The sequence below is a fragment of the Anguilla anguilla genome, chromosome 14 (assembly GCF_013347855.1).
Source record: "Anguilla anguilla isolate fAngAng1 chromosome 14, fAngAng1.pri, whole genome shotgun sequence".
In the NCBI taxonomy this organism is placed as follows: Eukaryota; Metazoa; Chordata; class Actinopteri; order Anguilliformes; family Anguillidae; genus Anguilla; species Anguilla anguilla.
The window spans coordinates 12,662,924-12,680,720 of record NC_049214.1 but is presented as its reverse complement, the minus strand read 5'-3'; the positions used below and the strand labels follow the sequence as shown (position 1 = coordinate 12,680,720).

The following is a 17,797-nucleotide window of genomic DNA, read 5'->3' as shown; positions in this document are numbered from 1 at the left end:
TTGCGGGGCTTAAGAAGGCTTAATATGCCCCGACTGACATTCGTTTCCACACCGACTCCGGCCACTAATTGGAGGGGTGTACCTGGCCGAGTGCTTTTCTCCTTATTTGTGAGAAGCTGCATCTGCGCACACACGTGCAGTAAGAAACACTGCAGAGGGCTGCTGTCCCGGCCTTTTCTCATAGAGGAAAGGAGAGCCTTCTCCCTGCACATTTACAGCAGCGTCTTCTCACACTCAGACAGGCTGGCATGATAGAGTTGAGATCAATCACAGAGCACTATCAGCATTCCTTTGCCTGTACCCTATCCTGTTTCACAGATAAGTATTTTGAAATGGCCATACTTACAATGATGGATGCTGCTTTCCTGCATGCATCGGTCACCCGCTTTTAAAATGTGAGCTCAGTAGGAAGTCCAATATATTTTACTTGTGAGAATGCAGCAATATTTCTGTCTGCATACAGGTTGACCGCGGGTTCACAGGTCTTTCTGATGCTCTGTGCAGAGACATTAAACACTACCGGAACTACAGCCGAGTAATCTCTTAAAAATACCCAATTGAAGCAAATGTCTCAGGAATTTTATGATCTGTTTTCATTAAAAAGTGTGTGGGATATTAAATTAAAGGTCTGTGTTAGTTAAATTGAAGAACATGGGGGGTGGGGATTCTCACCAGAAACCTCTAATGTTAAACTCTAAATTTCCTGATTGGTAATTATGACAGAATGTGATCAAACAAATCAGAAAGCTTGATGATTAAAATATACACATTGGATTCATACGTGTAACTATTTGTGTAGCTATACGTTGCAGAATTCCCAATATTGTGAATCCTAATATTCCCACATATGTAAAGCAAAATATTACCAACAAACCCAAAGGGCTAGGGCTTACTCCAGTCATACAGATACCAGACAGAAGTGTATTGCTTTCTTGCACCACTAATCAAATACGTGTCTGCATTGGGAGATGATGGTAGTTTGCTTAACTTTTGTGGATAATGAGAAGTACCTAGTACCATAAGCTAATTACCATATACTATACACACATTTCTCTTTTTCTCTTCCTTATGTTTTAGGGATTTATCAGACATTTTTATCCAGAGTGACATACAGCTTACATTTTTATGTGCTTCCATTTAGACAGCCGGATATTTATTGATGTAGTTCAGGTTAAGCACCTTGCTCAAGGGTACAGGGTTCTATTCCCCACCTAGGAATAGAACTCATAACCTCTCAGTTACGAGTCCAGTTTCTTAACTAATATACTACACTGGCACTGCACTACAAACACCCTTGTCTGGGGAAGCATCACAGTCCATAATACAACTCAGAAAACCTGGAGGCCGCAGAGTACAAAGATATCAATGTCCTAATCCACGTCTATGGTACACTGGCCTGAACACATTCTTAAATTTCATGACAAAGCAATAAAAATACCCAAGCAGACCATGCCTGCTCTTATGCCTGCTCTCTTTGTACCTGATCCTGGCCAGACGTAACAGGAAAAAATTAACCTTTACCAGCTGGGCTACATGTTCAGCCACATACTTACCAAATACATGGCTCTCTGCCTTTAACATTACAATTTTTTACTCCCTACTCTTGGAACGTGAAACATTCCAACCAACCAAGAACAGTACTGTTTGCAATGAGGATTTCATACTGTAAAACAGCATCAGAATCTCCCGGCATCAACTGGAACCTCCCAGAATTAAGAAGCAATGAAGATGTAAGAAACATCAAAAAGAATAAGTGTTTCAACATGGCCACTTGCATAGCTAAAAGTGTGGGTCAACAAGCGATGTTTAAGATGACAGTAGACAGCATTGAAATCGAGTTATACTTTGATTATTTTCAATCCAGGGGCTCTACATATGATTAACAACGAGATCCCTGCTGTTTGACGTGAAACGAATGGGATTCTGATGAACAATGTGCATTTTGTGCACTTCAAAGGACTTAAGTGTTTCTCAGGTTCTCACAGCAGGGAAGAGCTTCAGTATAGGAGCAGGTTCATTATGGAGCTCTAGCTGCTATAATACATGGAAATGGCTCTGCATTTTACTTGCAAAATTGCTAAACACCGTCTCTCCCACACAATTGAAATGAAAAGAGGAAAACAGGAAGATGAGGCATCAGGTCTTAATCTGCATTCAATCAATGAATGAATCATGAAGAACTTCACAATTCATAGAAAAAAATAATTTATGATGTGGATAAGGTAAAAAAAATTTTTTTTTAACCCAGCAAATCCAGCTTTCCATAGAATTCTATAAAACAAATCAGTTGAAGCTACATAACTTTGGACTGAACCGCTTAAATAATTACTGTACCTATTTTACAATTATGAAATGCATATCAGAATACATGGACGTCAAATGTGATAGCTTTGGTAGCTTTAATAGTACAAAGACAAATTTTCCTTTTTTCTTTACAATCACATTTTGACAACTGTTGTTGATGTTCAGTTAATGATATCTAACAAGTGATTGATGCCTGTTCTTCTGATGTATTTAAAGGGGGCTATGTATGAGCACTATTTCATTTACATTTATCTACATTTTCATTTGTGTTCTCCAGTCTGTCTATCAAATCCTTTCTTTTTGATTGATGATGGAATTTGTTTCTTTTTTTATGTTTAACTCAATTGAATATTTTTAGGCCTGTCCCATTGCTAGAACTCCCTCCTTCAATGCACAGATCAGACTAAGACTAAAGACTAAGGAGCCCCTTACAGGTATATCATACCATTGATTGAATACCAAACGCTATAACGTTTATATTCCAGCTACACACGCGTGTCTACTCTGGGCTACTCTTAATAAATTGTGCAAAAAACACAGTAGCTACTAAAAATATTAACAAATCACAGTACTTTTCTCCAGTTTTGTTACCCGTGATATGTAGTTTGTGAAATTATCAGCCATTTCTTTGATTTAGCATTTTATTCAATCCTCCTATCAAGTACAGCAGAGAAAACGATTGGGCACACACAAGTGCCACAGAAAATGTATTTACATAGAGGCTGTATTTGGGGAAAAAAAGGCTCTGTGCCTTCTGTAAAAAAAAGTTTTAAAAAATTCCAGAAGAAAGAACAGCAATTTCTTTACTTGCTATTTCGACAGAAACATAACTTGTCAGCACAGAGCACATGACCTCAATCTTTGATGTGCTGTTATATAAGGGCCCTTGAACTAATTTAATATGCTGGCATGTAACTAACATCAAGGTGCACGCAGATGCATGCTGTGACAGCCAAACTTATTGAAAAGGGGTCCTCAGACTGGAGAGTGCGAAAACCTTCAGAGATGAGCTGATGCGCACCGAGCAGCCGCAGCCAATGGGAGGCCCGGATGTGCCGTGCTATATATAGCACAGAGGTGAGAGATGAGAGAGGAGATGAAGCTGCGCCTACACTCCTGAAATGAATTGATCATGGCGTAACTTCCCCCTGATGCCATATCTCACCACAACTGGGACTTCTACTGAAAGACAGTAAATTAGCGTCAACGCCTACGGTACACCTCTCAACCAAGAACTGGCAAAATTCCACAGCTAAGGCTTTCCAAAGTGAACGGCTCGGGGCGGCACTGCTGTGATTTTAGCACCCTGGAGTTACGCATCAGAGTCCCGCATGGCACCGCTTTAAATAAGTTAACACAGCCATCTTTGAACTACATATTAAACACAGTCTCAAAACATTCAGCATTCAACGCCGTACAGAACATGTGAGGTGCATTTGAGACACGTGAAGAAAAACTTGAAAAAGTAGGAATTTTAAAAAGTACAAACATAAAAACTATGGAGAACATAACGGAGGGGTTTTATTAGAAGAGGCTCGTAAACCGTGCAGTAATAATGAGTGGGGAAAGGCACAGACTGGAAAGTGCAGGCAGGCTTGCGTTCACAACAGAATCGTAAAATGGAGTGCAGAAGTGGCATGAGGGGAAACGGCACAATTACACGGTCTACAAAAATCCCACCTGCTGAAGTAGGGTCCTCTCCATCGGCTGCTGCCAGGAATGCAAGAGAGAGAAAGAGCGAGAGAGAGAGAGAGAGAGCGAGAGAGAGAGAGAAAAAAGAAGTTAATGTAGTAGCAACTAAGCACCTATGCAAACAGATTTAGGCATGTACGCACGCATTTTCAAACAAAAATCAATTTATATTTTTATTACATTACCGGACGCACTGTGTCAGAGGAGTGCTTATAAATTATGCTTCAAGTACACTGCTGTTGCTGATGTCTCAATTGAAGAAAAAAAAAGAAAAATGTTTTTAATCAGTTAACATGAATACTAATCTGCACATTTCACTTGCTTAAAGGTTGATTACCACATTGACCGTTTAAACATTCTGAAAGACCTTGGCCTTGAGTGCCAGTATAAACAGCAGGCATCTTTCAATCTTGTAATCAGATTGTGTCCCTTTAAACACATTAAAAATGCAAATCAGCAATCATATCAAGACAAAAACTGTTCCAAACACAGTTTTGCTGTTATTTATTTCATCGCTCCATATGGTAATGGAGCTGAAGTTTTGATCATCATGACATAATAAGTACAGTGTTTATTTACAACCAGATATGAAAGTCGCACAGGGGATGGATAAATCAAATTATGTGAGGAACCAAGTGTGTGTGAAGTCACAGTCTGTGTGATGAGATTTCCACCTCAACTTTTGCTGATACATTTTAAAGAGATTTCACTTCTCCTACCATTTTCCCTTCAGCATTTTATTGAGTTGAAATAGAGAATATTAGGTTAGAATGAAAAAACTCTCTACCAGGTTTCAAGCAGTACACCATAGATTATGTGGACATTAATCAAGTTTTAGTGCCAACATTTTATTGCAGAGGAACAACCAAATGTTGAGGACGGACAATCGTGCAACATAATTTAATACAGATCACACTTTATTATTGTATTAATACTATAGTACTTTTACAGTAATTATTACTGTTTTTCCTTTTGACCAACACAAGTAAGTACAAGAAGCTATAATCATGCTACATGGGTCTCGAAAGGCCACACAAAGGAAATTCAAACTATGTCCCTGTACTAGTTAGATAAACACAACATATGTAATCAGCAGCACCTGGGGCCAAACCAATGGCACTGTCCTTATAGGACATTGGACTGAATCTACTTGGCTACATCTCAGGGCAAAATGTCAAATTGGTTTCTGGAGCATTGGAAGCTTATTTCAGTAAGGCTGACCTCAGGGAAAAAGAAAATAACAGCATATTGCTTTCTGAGACTGGACGCAAAAAGGATGAGGATCTATGTGTGCAAAGACCACAGCTATACTGTGAGGACTGGACACCATTTTGAGTGTAATTCCACCCAAATAATTTATAGTGTGTTTGCATGTAACAGCCAACACTGAAGATTTGAATGCTTGCTACTACCAACTACGAGTTAACCAGAATGTCCCCTAGGATCAAGCAAAAAATCCAGGCAGCCTTACCCCAACACAAAATAAAAATGGCACATGGGTGTCTCCACTTGCTGAAACACATAATTGATCATTACATTTGCAGAAACAAATGTGGCCATTTCAAGTGGCTCACTACGATAACAGTCTGGGCATGAGTTGTGCTTTCAAGCTTAGACAATTATGACTGGAAGAGTGCAACAGCAGGACAGAGTTTGCCTCATCCAAGGGCTGTTTAAATCAGCAGGGTACCTCTGGTTACTACCATGTTATTCCCAACTTCATCCCAGGCTCCCAGAGGCTGTGAATTCTCACTACTGAGAGATAAACCCCTTGTCCGATTAGCACCAGTTCTCTCCTATAGTAATGTGTAACCTCTCACAGATGAGTATATCAGAGGACTGCAAACACCTCTACATTACCTGAGGGAAACAACTGCCAATTCCAATTAGACAAGATGAAATGTGGGAAATGTCATTAAAAAATCATATGGCTTCTGCTTTGCATGCATATTCACATTCGTATGCATTTGTGCCTTTTGAAGGCGGCAGAGAAGTTGAAAAGCCTGCATCAGCAGAGCTATGGCAAAGCCTCTCAAACCAGCAAGTGCGTACACTAATGTCTCTCTCAAGAGACCTGCCTTATATGGTCCATTAATGCAAAGTGATGGCAGACCATATGGTAGCACCACCAACTCAGGCATTGAATCCCTGTGATTTCTAGTCTGCTTGGCTAGGAACTTACAAGGAGCTCTGAGAGAACCATATTACCATCTCCAGACTGTGACCCAAATCAATGCAAATCACTGACCAATCAAGACAGGGCCAGAAATAGCAGCAGGGGGATCATGAATAGAAATCCCTGAGAAGCATATTTATATGTGCGATATGGAAGAAATATTATTGTCAGAAAAAAAAGTGAGAGGAATGTGGAATTCATGTGGTTGTAGTGGACAAATTAATGTAGTTGTGGAACTGACCCCATCAGGGAACAAATCACGTAGTCAATAACTCAAATCTTTGTACTATACTGTACAAAACAATTTTAATCAGCAATGTTTCCACCACTACTACAGGCACTGTAATTACAAGATCTTTTTTCTTAAAATTACAAGATCTTTTCTCATGATTTTCTCATAACTACGAGACCTTTTCTCATAATTAAGAGGAAAAGATCTCATTATTACGACATAGCGAGTGAAAAACAAATTATTCAGAATGAATGCAATGTTTATACACACTGGTTGTAATATAGAGCCGGTTAAAAGGATAGATATCTGGAATGATGTAGAGGATGAGAAGAGTCAAGTACTTGTGGGTAGAGGGATACAAAATATAAAAGCAGGGAAATTACCAGCAGGAATACTAGCGAAAGTGCAAAGCCTTCCAGTAAGAACTGAATAAATGGAAAAAAGGGGAAATGCAGGCTCAGACATTTGTAAATAAGGAAGAAAGGGTAGCCAAGCAGCGCAGCTCTGAAGGGGGATGCAGTGTTATATGAGACAGGTGGCAGGGCAGGCGAGAGAAGGCGAAAGCCGCCCAGTCAGGGACACGCGGGGGAATCTGCTTACCAAGGCGACGCAGCAGATGGAGCGCTGCAGTCAGCGCTTCCAACACAGCAAAAAAAAAAAAAAGCAATAAAATCACTAAAAGAATCTTCCCTCCATCGACATCAATTAGCACTTCGGTGGCAAGAGGATACCCCAGAAGCATATATGCTAAAAAAGTAATTTTATATAAGCTGTCCACGAACACAACAGATTTCAGTACCAACATTGTTTATTTTCTCAGCAGATGCCCATTAAATCCACAGCATATTCAATTTACATTTCATTTATTTATATAGCTGTATATTAACTTGAATAAATGTAGGTTAAATACCTGAAACAGTACGACATTCAAGCTTCCAACCTATAATCAATATAGAACTACCATGTAAAAAATTTCAATGTACAATAAAAATTGATTTTATATAATTTTACCCCTTTTAGGGTGGCAGATGATTTGTCAAATAATGTTCACTTGTAGCGTGTGTGTGTGCATATGTGTGTGCATATGTGTGCTTGAGTGTGTATTTGTTTATTTGCAGTCTCATTAAAAGCATGCAGCCGTTATGTACAGTTGTTCATGGGTAGCTGTATTTTCAAGAGATGGCCTTGAACAAGGCTGAAATGAAATGCATCAACAATTCATATCAAGCTTTAAATAGCAGCTTAATTAAGAGTACAATACTGTATGTCTATGAATGATAAGAGTACCAGATAAAGCTTGTACTTATTACCATATTCTTACATCACTGCCCTCCAGATAAGCAACAGGTCTTAATGAAGATGGCTAATTATAATATGTACCACCTGATTTTAGCTCGCTCTCATTCGTCCCTAAATGAACCTTGACCCTTTTCTCATTTGGTCCGACCCCCTTTTCACCATGCTAGTTAACCCACTAGCTGCATCATTCAGCCTTCATGTCTGTAACTCACTGATAGCACTGGCAACCTACAAAATAATTATACAACAACCAAATTTTCCAATGCCTCTATTCACATCGTAGCACATTTCGTCATTAACTGTAAGTGAGGAACTGAAGGATGTACCACATTTACTTTCTTAAATGACAATTTTAATCTGGGCCCAATTAATTTGGTCAACAAATACAGGACACATACTTAAGAACTGTGGACAAACCACATTTATGGCTATACTGGTTGCAGATTGTCTGTGTGTATGTTTCATCTTGCTCAAGCGTCCTTCATTTAAAAAAAAATATTTCATTGCTGTTGACTGTACACATTTACACATTTCTTGCTAACCAAAAGAAACCTCTGTTATCTTTTAGGCTGTTTTATGTTAAGTATGATGTGTAATGTTAAGGACAATAGCTGATAGCCACAAACAGCCACTTGTCAAACTTGATCCTGTGAAATAATGTTTGCTGCCTGGTAATTCCAGTCCTTTCTGGCCTACAGAAAATTTCCAGAGGGATAATCAATCAGCTCACAGTGCGTGGGAGCACTGTGCTGGAATAATGAGACCTTCCCTGCCACGAGTTCTAAGTGAACGGACAGCTGGGTAAGCGGTCATTTTCTCTGTCAGCATGAACACATAACAAACCTTCCTAACACCCCGCTTGCCTTCCCAGTGACCACACTGTGATCGGCTGAATTCATTATTTGACCTGTGACTCGCTGATTAATATTCACCCACCCAAAACATGTGCCGCAATGTTCTTCTCCCCTGGAAACAAAGCAGGGAGTGCGTTTAAGGGCCCGTTGGAATATGTGATATGATAAATTAAGTATTGCATAAATTGATATGAAATTTCCTTATTAATTGTTAACCACCTCTACTCAGAAGGACCACCGTGAGGCTCACGCTGTAAAGACGCTCGTTCAGAAAGCCCTGCGACTGGGTGTTCGAGTCCCAGTTGTGTCATTGCCAGCTATGGGTGGAGGTCTGCATTAGCGCCACCTATGGGTGGAGGTCTGCATTAGCGCGGCAACAATTGGCTAGTTCCATTGACCTCATCACTCCACTCCTGCGGACATACAAACCAAGAATACGCTGACCTCATTACCCTCAACCATGGACAGTATATAATTGGTGGTGCGTCTGCAGTGTGGAAAAAGAAGCAAGAATAGTGAATTGGAGGAGTCACGTATCTGCCCTCTCCTCCTGAAGTCGGCAGGAAGGGCTGCAGCAGGAGATCAACCAGTTCAGTCGAGTTTGAGTTGGGAAAAACCGGGATAAAATATCAATTAAAAAGAACAACCTCTACTCCAAAGTTACAAAGAAGAAAATCTATAATAATACTAGTTGGGCTACAGAGGCACTCAGAGGTTCCAATGTGTGGATGGATCTAGTATTGAACATGGACTATGTCTGTGCCTGCAGGGCAACACACAATTACATCTCCCATGGAGGGAGGGAATCAGTTAGCCAGGATGACCAGGACTCATTGCTCAACTGCTAGTCAATCAAGCTCTCAAGGTCTGCTGTCTTAGTCTGCACATGAAGTGTCTTCCTCAGACACATGCATATGGAAGCTCAGCTGTGTAATATGGAATGTGTTTTACCATAGCCTGTTTTAGCTTCTGTATTACATATGTGAGATTATCTGGATTCAAGGTGCATCACAGTAAGATTATTAATGTAAGATATTTCAAATGTTAATTGAATGAGAATTGAACTGAATAACTTGAAAGTCAATGGAATTGAATAACATCTATTTCAATTTTTATAAGTCACATGAGGTAAGCAAAAACACTATTGTTTGAAATGAAGTACAATGAAAAATCAATCTTTGCCCAGATATTTCACTGTAGCAATAGTTATCTTTACAATATCTTTTTTCAAGGAAAAATCTATCTGGCATTCGTCCTCTGACAAAGCATGTCCGTAAAGGCACAATTTCACCTACTCCAACATCCTGTAACTGGCTACCAAAATTACAGGGACAAAACTAATTCAAGTAATGGATTCCTAGGCTAAACGCACAGGAACCTTTGACTAAGGCAGTGCCATTTTACAGGCCATTAAAGGATGTGCTTTAATTACAAAAGGCCCACTGTGACCCTTGGTGCACAGTAACCACTGTATTTTCACCTAACAGCACATTGATTAAAGCAAAATTGAACGCCCATGCACACTTTCCTCCCCCTACCATCTTGCTAATCAAGGATTTTCAGCTAAAAGGTATTTAAATAATAACATTTCATCTGCTGGGCCTGTCCTGCCACAAGAAATAACCATACGAAAACCAATAGGCAATAAAATCACAAATGAAAAGCCACATAAACACAAGTAAAATATCATACCTGGAACATACTAGCTAAATCTTTTATGTTAATCTCTAAATTTGGAGCATCACAAAATCTAGGCCTGTTATTAAAAGTATTGGTATCAAAATGAGGCCAAGTTACAACAAGCATATTAGCAATCTTAGGTCAGACATATTAAACAAGCTCTATTCCAAAGCAATGCTACCCAGTGCTTCCTAAATTATTTCATGCAAATAATTTTTGTTATATATATATATATATATATATATATATACAGAATCGGGAGCCCCTTGGTGAGCAGTGTTTAATCTCCTTGCTTTTGAAACTTGTGTTATTACCTTCTGTCGTAAACTAAGGTCCCACATGTTTAACAGTCAGGTGTATCCAATGGACTACAGCAGGAATTGAAAATAGCAAAAATGGCTGAGGGAGCTGTTAAAAGGAACAGTTTGATCACACATGGTGAAGCCTACTAACCTAGGGATTTGAATAAAGTGTATGAATAGAGATATGTGAGGGAAAGGAGAGGATAATGCCCTTTTGATGTCAGGGACATCAGCAGGGAAAGAAGGATATACTTGCGGTCTTTGCCAGCTTTAACTGAACAGCCAGGATATTATTTGCGAATAAGCAGGGATTAACGGGCAGGCTGTCATGCGACGAAAAGTACCGTCGGTGGGCTGCCGGGGGCGTGGAGCGCCTTGTCGGGTCCGCCAAGGTGCACAATATGTCAGGGCCAAGCTCCTGCCTGCTTGGTCGCCAGCAGACAGGAAGCAGGCGCGGGACTTTTCAGCGTCTTCCCAGAGGAGAGCGATTACAGTCCCACTACCGCTGTGCGCAGGGCGGACACTCACACAACATTCCACGGACACAGATGTGGGATGACAACCCACATTACGGGGTAGGCGCGGGCAACATAGTGACCACCAGACCAGGCTCAATCTCAGGAGGGCGGGGGGGGGAGGGGACAGCCAGCAGAGGACAGATACCTCCGAAAGTTCTGCGACAGGGCGCCGATGCTTTTCGGGGACAGGGGACGGGGGGAAAGAAGGAACGCAGGCTCAGGCTGAAGAAAAGGTGTCGCCGAAATTTCGTGCTTTTCACTTACCAACATCCACAACACTAGCACACTTGGGACCTGTGAAGCCAGAGCGACACTCACATGAGAGAGCCTCGTCAGCCAGCGCCGTGAAACAGGCGCCCCCGTTCGCGCATGGGTTCGGCTCGCACTCTTCCCCTGCGAAAGACAGCGAGAGAGGAGGGCTGAGAGAGGGACCGAGGCTACGTACTCCACTTCACTGCACCCTGATGCTACAGCAGATGAGCAGACAGCAGTGATGGTTGATGCAGGACTGCATAGTTTAGTGGCTCATATTCTAACAGTGTAACAGTGAAAGCAGGGTTTTAAACGGAGTACTTTCACTGTTACTGCAGATCAAACTTAATGCAAGTGCTACAAAAACATAAAGTCATACTCCCCCCCCACCCCCCACCCCCCATCCCACAAGCGTGCCGTCAAGAGTTGTCAGTCACCATAAATTCTTTTCTTTTTTCATTTTATCAAGCCTGTCATTTCACCACATTTCTTCCAAATCCATCCTGGATGAATGAACAGACTGACAGTTGGATGAACACAAGAAAGGATCAGCGTTCGATAGCTGGGGATATAATAAAGGGCTTCAGGACAGCGAACAATCCAGCCCAGATGGTAGACAGATAAAGAAAAGGCCAGCAGACAAGTGGAAAACAAGGCCACCTGTAATAGACCATATGCTCAGGTCCCCCCCTCTCTTATGCTGCTTTTTTTTCTCTCACTCTTCATGTTGTGTATGAATTCATCGGCGATGAGTTTAGGTAACTCTACTGATGGAACATGCTCTTATAAGCTCCATTTTAAACCATTTGTCAATGCACCAAGTTAACACATACACATCCATTTTTCAAATTTTTTTTCCCTCTAGATTTGGGCTGACAAACTCCAGTTCTGGAGGGCCTTAGTGTCTGCAGGTATTTGCAGTTTAATTTCAGTGAGCAGCCAATTAGTGAGCAGGCCTTAAGAACGAAGAGAACGTAAATTAGTCACTTCTACTGAAACACCAAAAAGCAGCAGGCACTATGGCCCTCAAGGACTGGAGTTTATCAAGCTTAAGCACTCCAGAACAGGGGTCTCAATCTCCTTTCATTTCCTCTCACCATCTTAAAATGTTTCGACTACTTAAATGTTGTTTATAATGTGCACTTTTAGTATTTAAAAAAAGAGAATGAACCATGTGGGAATTAATATACTTTGTGGAGATTTTCTGGATTTCAGAGCATAGTAGGACTTCTCATGTCTGTCGGTGTATGCACTCATGTCTGAGTTATGCTTCTTGGCCCTGCGTATTGCACGTACACCTTCCTGCAGAATATGACAGACTGAAGTAATCTGGGTGAACATGGATTACATTTGACTGTAGGTTTTTTGCTTTGTTTTGCTTTTTAAAAAAGTATTCAATCATAATTTTATTTTACAAACCTTTCAAGGGACTAATTTTCACCAATGGCCTATTTTCTCACAGGACCATTACAACTCAATTTTAAAAGTGCTTCAGTGGAGACATTACTAGATGTTTTCCAAAGGTCCCTAATGGGGGAAAAAAAATAACCATTTTTAAAAATATATGCACTGTTAACACAAGAAACATTAGAAAAATTGGTTTCCATCCATGCGCAGAACACTGTGCACATGTACCCTTTGTGGATTTGGGAGCCACAGTGAACGTGGCATAAAAAACACACCCACTATCCCATACTATAGTTTTTTGTTCTTTAAAAGGGATATTCTCTAGGTTTATCATCTGATCCCAGGTCAGTGACTTTACAGTATATCGCTTTTTATTCAACAGAGGTAGAAACAGGAAAGCACAAGCCAGAACCAGTGCTGCCTGCTGGTCGCTGCATGACTGGTGTTCCCCATTGCAGTGCACCCAAGACCAGAGCACATGACATCACACTGAACACAGCTTTGCCCAGAGCGAGATTACTGAATTGACACAGCCAGCAGTTTTAACCAGGTCCTGTTGAAAAAACTGTTGACTCCATTTTAAGTTTTTCATATATACAGTATTGCTTTAGTCACTGATTGCCCTCCTTGCCTTATTCCCATCTTTATGTCTCCCTGGGTTTTAATACAGACGCTGATGCAAGCAGTGCAGCGTGCAGTGTTCAGTTCCCCCATGGCGGGCTCTAAAGTAGGCCAGCAGCAGTAGCACTCGTAGGCTGAGCTGACGCTGGTCAGGATAACAAAAAATACATAACAGGAAACCCAAGACCGAAACTACACATCGTGTTCCAACAACCCTTTTCTGTACTGGAAAAGGGCTGCAATTAAACCAGGTTGGTTCCAGCTCCATAGTGGGAAAGGGGCTTTGAATTTGAGAAAGGTATATACAGGTAAATCCAGCAGGCTGCTTCAATGGGAAATACGTATTAGAGGTCTCAACACTGCAAATTTGCATTCACTCTGCCACCGCCACACAATGAATGCAAAGAATTGTTGATTAAGGGATTCCAGGTATGGGGAAAAACAAAGTTACTGTACCAAGCCAGGCCAGTAGAATCTCTACATTTTGAATTTAAGGTTCTGTCACTGCATTATAATTCCTAAACGGAAACTACTATATGTAAATAGCCACAGGATCCTTAGCTAGACCAGGATGTGGCACACCATGTTTAATCTCCCCAATAGACCACCTCTGGGCAGACCTTTGTCTTCTAAGAACATACATATCCAGTGTTGATGCTTTTTCTACAAAGATAATTCAGAAATGCTATTCCCAGTCAGTGCTAATGGCACTATCGGAAAGAGGCAATGCATTTGAAAACACTCTGAAACGGGTTCTGCATCTACGACTGTTCCCACAGGGCAGTGAAGAATGCACGTTAAGGAAATGCATTAATGAAAAATATAACAGGACTTGGCAGGTCTCTCTAGCATTATTACAGTTAATATAAGGATCTTTAGTGGTTAACCATCATACTCATCAAATTTAAGTTGCTGAAACTATACTGGTGCGTTCACACAGGTAATAATATAAAATATATGTAAAATAAACAAACAGTTTAGTTCATTTCTTTATTTTTGTAATATCTGATCAGTGATTTAAATTCAAAGTCGGTTGAAATGAATATTCATAAGTGAGTTATAAGTGATGTTTTTTAAGCATGAGTTTTCACTTTTTCTCACTGCCGTTCGTATGCTTTTCAAAACTACCCACGGTGTTAAACCCACAACGTTTACCAAAACTGTTTGGTCAGTGTTCAGCCCTCAGGTGCCAGCTGTACCTACCTGTCCGCAGTTTAAGCCACACCCAGACAGAAATGAGCAGGATCCACCTTAAGCAGGGCTGAAGTCATTCTGCTGGGAGAAGCTGGTATTTGACAGGACCTGGGCCTTAAATCTCGCTTGGATTTTACACAGAAATCTAAGGGATAAAGAAAGCTGGTGTAACGGTGGCTCAGCTTTGTAGAGGACATCTAATGTGTGCTGTCTGCGATTACAGGACACCCCAGGGTTTGGATGACTGAATGATCGCTCTACGGCTCGCTGGCTGCAAACGGCCACATCGGAGATTGAGATGATGTATGACCCAATTTGCCGTCCAATTAGAAGTGATGCGGATTACAGAAAAAGAAGTCTGCATTTGCTTTTGGGACTATAGCACATTTGATGCTCAGCTCTTTTAGGTCGACCTTTAAGCTCAGGCAATGTGCGAAACGTTGTGAAGGGGAAAAAACTAAGACTCCGGTTTTGAGTCGATACAATCCACTCTGCGGATCCTCTAAACATCCTTCTGAACAAAAGCTCAGGCGCCTTGCTTGCCGGGTGTCTGGCTCATTTATACGCCTGTCTGCGCTGTGAAGACAGTGTCGCTTTAAATGAAAAGGAAATAGTTCAAAACGGAGCTGACCCATGTGATTCACCGAGGCCTTTGTAGGAAAGTGTTTCATGAGGCGCATATTATTGACAAAGCGCTGCCGCACTTGGAAGGGTGTTCTCAGCTTTCAATGATTAACGAGGACAGATAATCTAGATGCAGGCCTGGGTTCAATCAATGTTTGACTGGGATCAATCAAAATGTGTTTAATCTTGACTTACAAATAAAGACAAGTGCTTGTTTTTTTTTTTCTTTTTCTTTTTCTTAGAACACAGTCCACGTGTTAATTTTGTTCATTGCTTAATTTGCAGAACTGCAAAGAAATGTTACTTTTTTCTCATTTATGGCACTTGGACTTAATGTCAGGACGAACATTGATTACATCCATGCCATAATGGTTTCAGGGGTTCTCAAGCATGACACACAGTTCTCATTCTCAATGTATGCAGGCCAAAACGCACCAACCCCATCATCTCACATATGGTAAGAATAAAGAAGCCCTGGAATGCACATTATAATGTGTTGATCCTCATTCTGTTACGTAGTCTTTTCCCAAAGATCTTCTTTTATATTTGAGAGCCATTGGGCTTTTACTAATAGCTCTGTCTGTGTCAAATGTGTGTTCTCCTTCCGCTGTCCTGCTGCTCCTCTGCGTAATCCAGCCTTCCATATTAAAGCTAATATATGTTAATGTGTTCTACAATATCCTAGAAATTATTATGGGTATGTCACATATGACGAACATGAATTATTGCCACATAAATATATACACACACCGGGAACGTTCTCATTTCTGCAGCACATGATAATTTTCATAAATTACATACAGTCTGAGCATAATAAATACTGTTCATACCTTGGCAAATGTATTTCTCGATGAATCTTATTTCATATACCAGTTATCTATTGCATCTGTAAACCTTCGTTCCTATCGACCATGCCTGCAGCAGAAAACCACGTGCCATCGAGCTGTCTTATGATCGTCCCTGGATGCCTCTGCCATTCATTGCTCTCAATGAGAAACGCACACTCTCTGGACATTTCCAGGAGCCATCGCATATTGCGGCTTCATTTATAATGCTGTTCTCTCACAGCTCGTTTTAGTTTTTTTAGCTTGTAGGCAGGGAAGGGGGTTGTCAAGGTATCATTACGGGCATCCTTGTGGCCAGCTATAAATGTTTATGATCAGCGTAAACCTTAACCTCTCTCAACGGTATTCAGAGAACGCGCTGAAATCATGTGGCATGAACATCCTTTTCGATTGGTAATGGTCTGAACAGTTCTGACTGTCAGTGACTGCTGGACTTGAATGCAAATAGCTGTGTTGGTGATAATCAGTTCTATGTCAAATATATGCTCCTGAAACTCCGCAATTCATCTTTGCTTCATCTCTGGAAATAATCTCAAGAACCCAATATTCTACTATGCTGAAACCCACGCTGAAACCCAGGGAAATGCACAGAGCAAGTTTGGTCAGGAAACGCCAACCACTGGTCAACCAATCACATACACGCATCATTACACATTCTCACACTCAACCAATCACATACACACATCACTACATGTTCTCACACTCAACCAATTACATACACACATCACTACATGTTCTCATGCCCAATGTATCACATGCACAGAGCACTAATGGAGCGCCTTTTTAAACCGACAGTCACACCTCACAGGTGCGGCTCATAGCCTGCACTGCTTTTTGCATGTTACGCTTGCTGCAGCTCGCAGACTTGTGCTCACCCCTCTACCACCCCCGCTTCCACCTGTTGTCTGGATGCATTTGTAGTTACTGGGGGCTTCGGTATTTCTCTCAGTTAGTAAGGGATATGTTTGACAATCCCTGTTTAATAGGTTAGCGCAGACGATTTAAAGCAGATCCATTCAGCGCCAAACCAAAAATAAAAACTTTGTGAATCCTTTGGAATTACCAGGGTTTTTGCATTAATTAATCATTAAATATAGTCTGATCTTCATTCAAGTCACAATAATAAACAAACACATTCTGCATAAACTGCCCACCAGATCAGGACATCACTTCAGCACCCTGCACACGCCTGACAATACACAAACCCGTCCACAGCTGTGGAGCTGAGACGAGCCAAAATCAGGTCGCTTCATGGTGGTTTCCCCAGTCTAATTCCGATATAACAATTTTTTGTTCATAGGTAAGTGTATTGCACTGGGACACTTTTCACGTTCAAGGAGTTCTTACACTCATTGACACGTGCATGCAAACACATACAGTATGCATACATACACACACACACAAACATCCTGCACATTACTGTCCATCTATGCAGGTGTAGAATGATGAATGACATAAGTAGGCCCAGTTAGCAAGGACATTGTCCAAAGGCAGAATTGTGCTGTCATTCAGTCTGTGCGCTTTTGGCTTGGGGATGTATTGTAAGTTATTGCACTTATTTGAAGTGTAGTTTTTAGTTAATAATTCATCAGCAGGTCCTTTTTGTTCCAACGCAGATGCACTACCAGAACAAAATACACATTCACAACAAGCACAATTCAGGGGCAGATATGCATTTAAACAAAAGGGGGGAAAAAATCAAGATATAAACATGTACATCTCCAATTCACATACATCTTTTATGTAAAGAATCCATGAAGTTGAAAAATAGCACAATACCGCATCGCTGCCATTTGA

General features: G+C 40.9%; 1 protein-coding gene across 6 annotated transcripts in view; it reads right to left on the bottom strand.

The window, feature by feature from the left end:
* Positions 1–17,797, bottom strand: part of edil3b (EGF-like repeats and discoidin I-like domains 3b) — a 110,620-nt gene that overhangs the window by 74,681 nt on the left and 18,142 nt on the right. The window contains exons 2-3 of one of the 6 annotated variants that reach the window (XM_035389853.1): positions 11,322–11,450; positions 3,985–4,014 (exon numbers count right to left, since the gene is read on the bottom strand). In XM_035389853.1, the coding sequence (XP_035245744.1) occupies positions 3,985–4,014; positions 11,322–11,450 (159 nt within the window). The remainder of the gene's footprint in view (positions 1–3,984; positions 4,015–11,321; positions 11,451–17,797) is intronic. The other 5 variants (XM_035389854.1, XM_035389855.1, XM_035389856.1 and 2 more) reach the window with 5 other exon arrangements.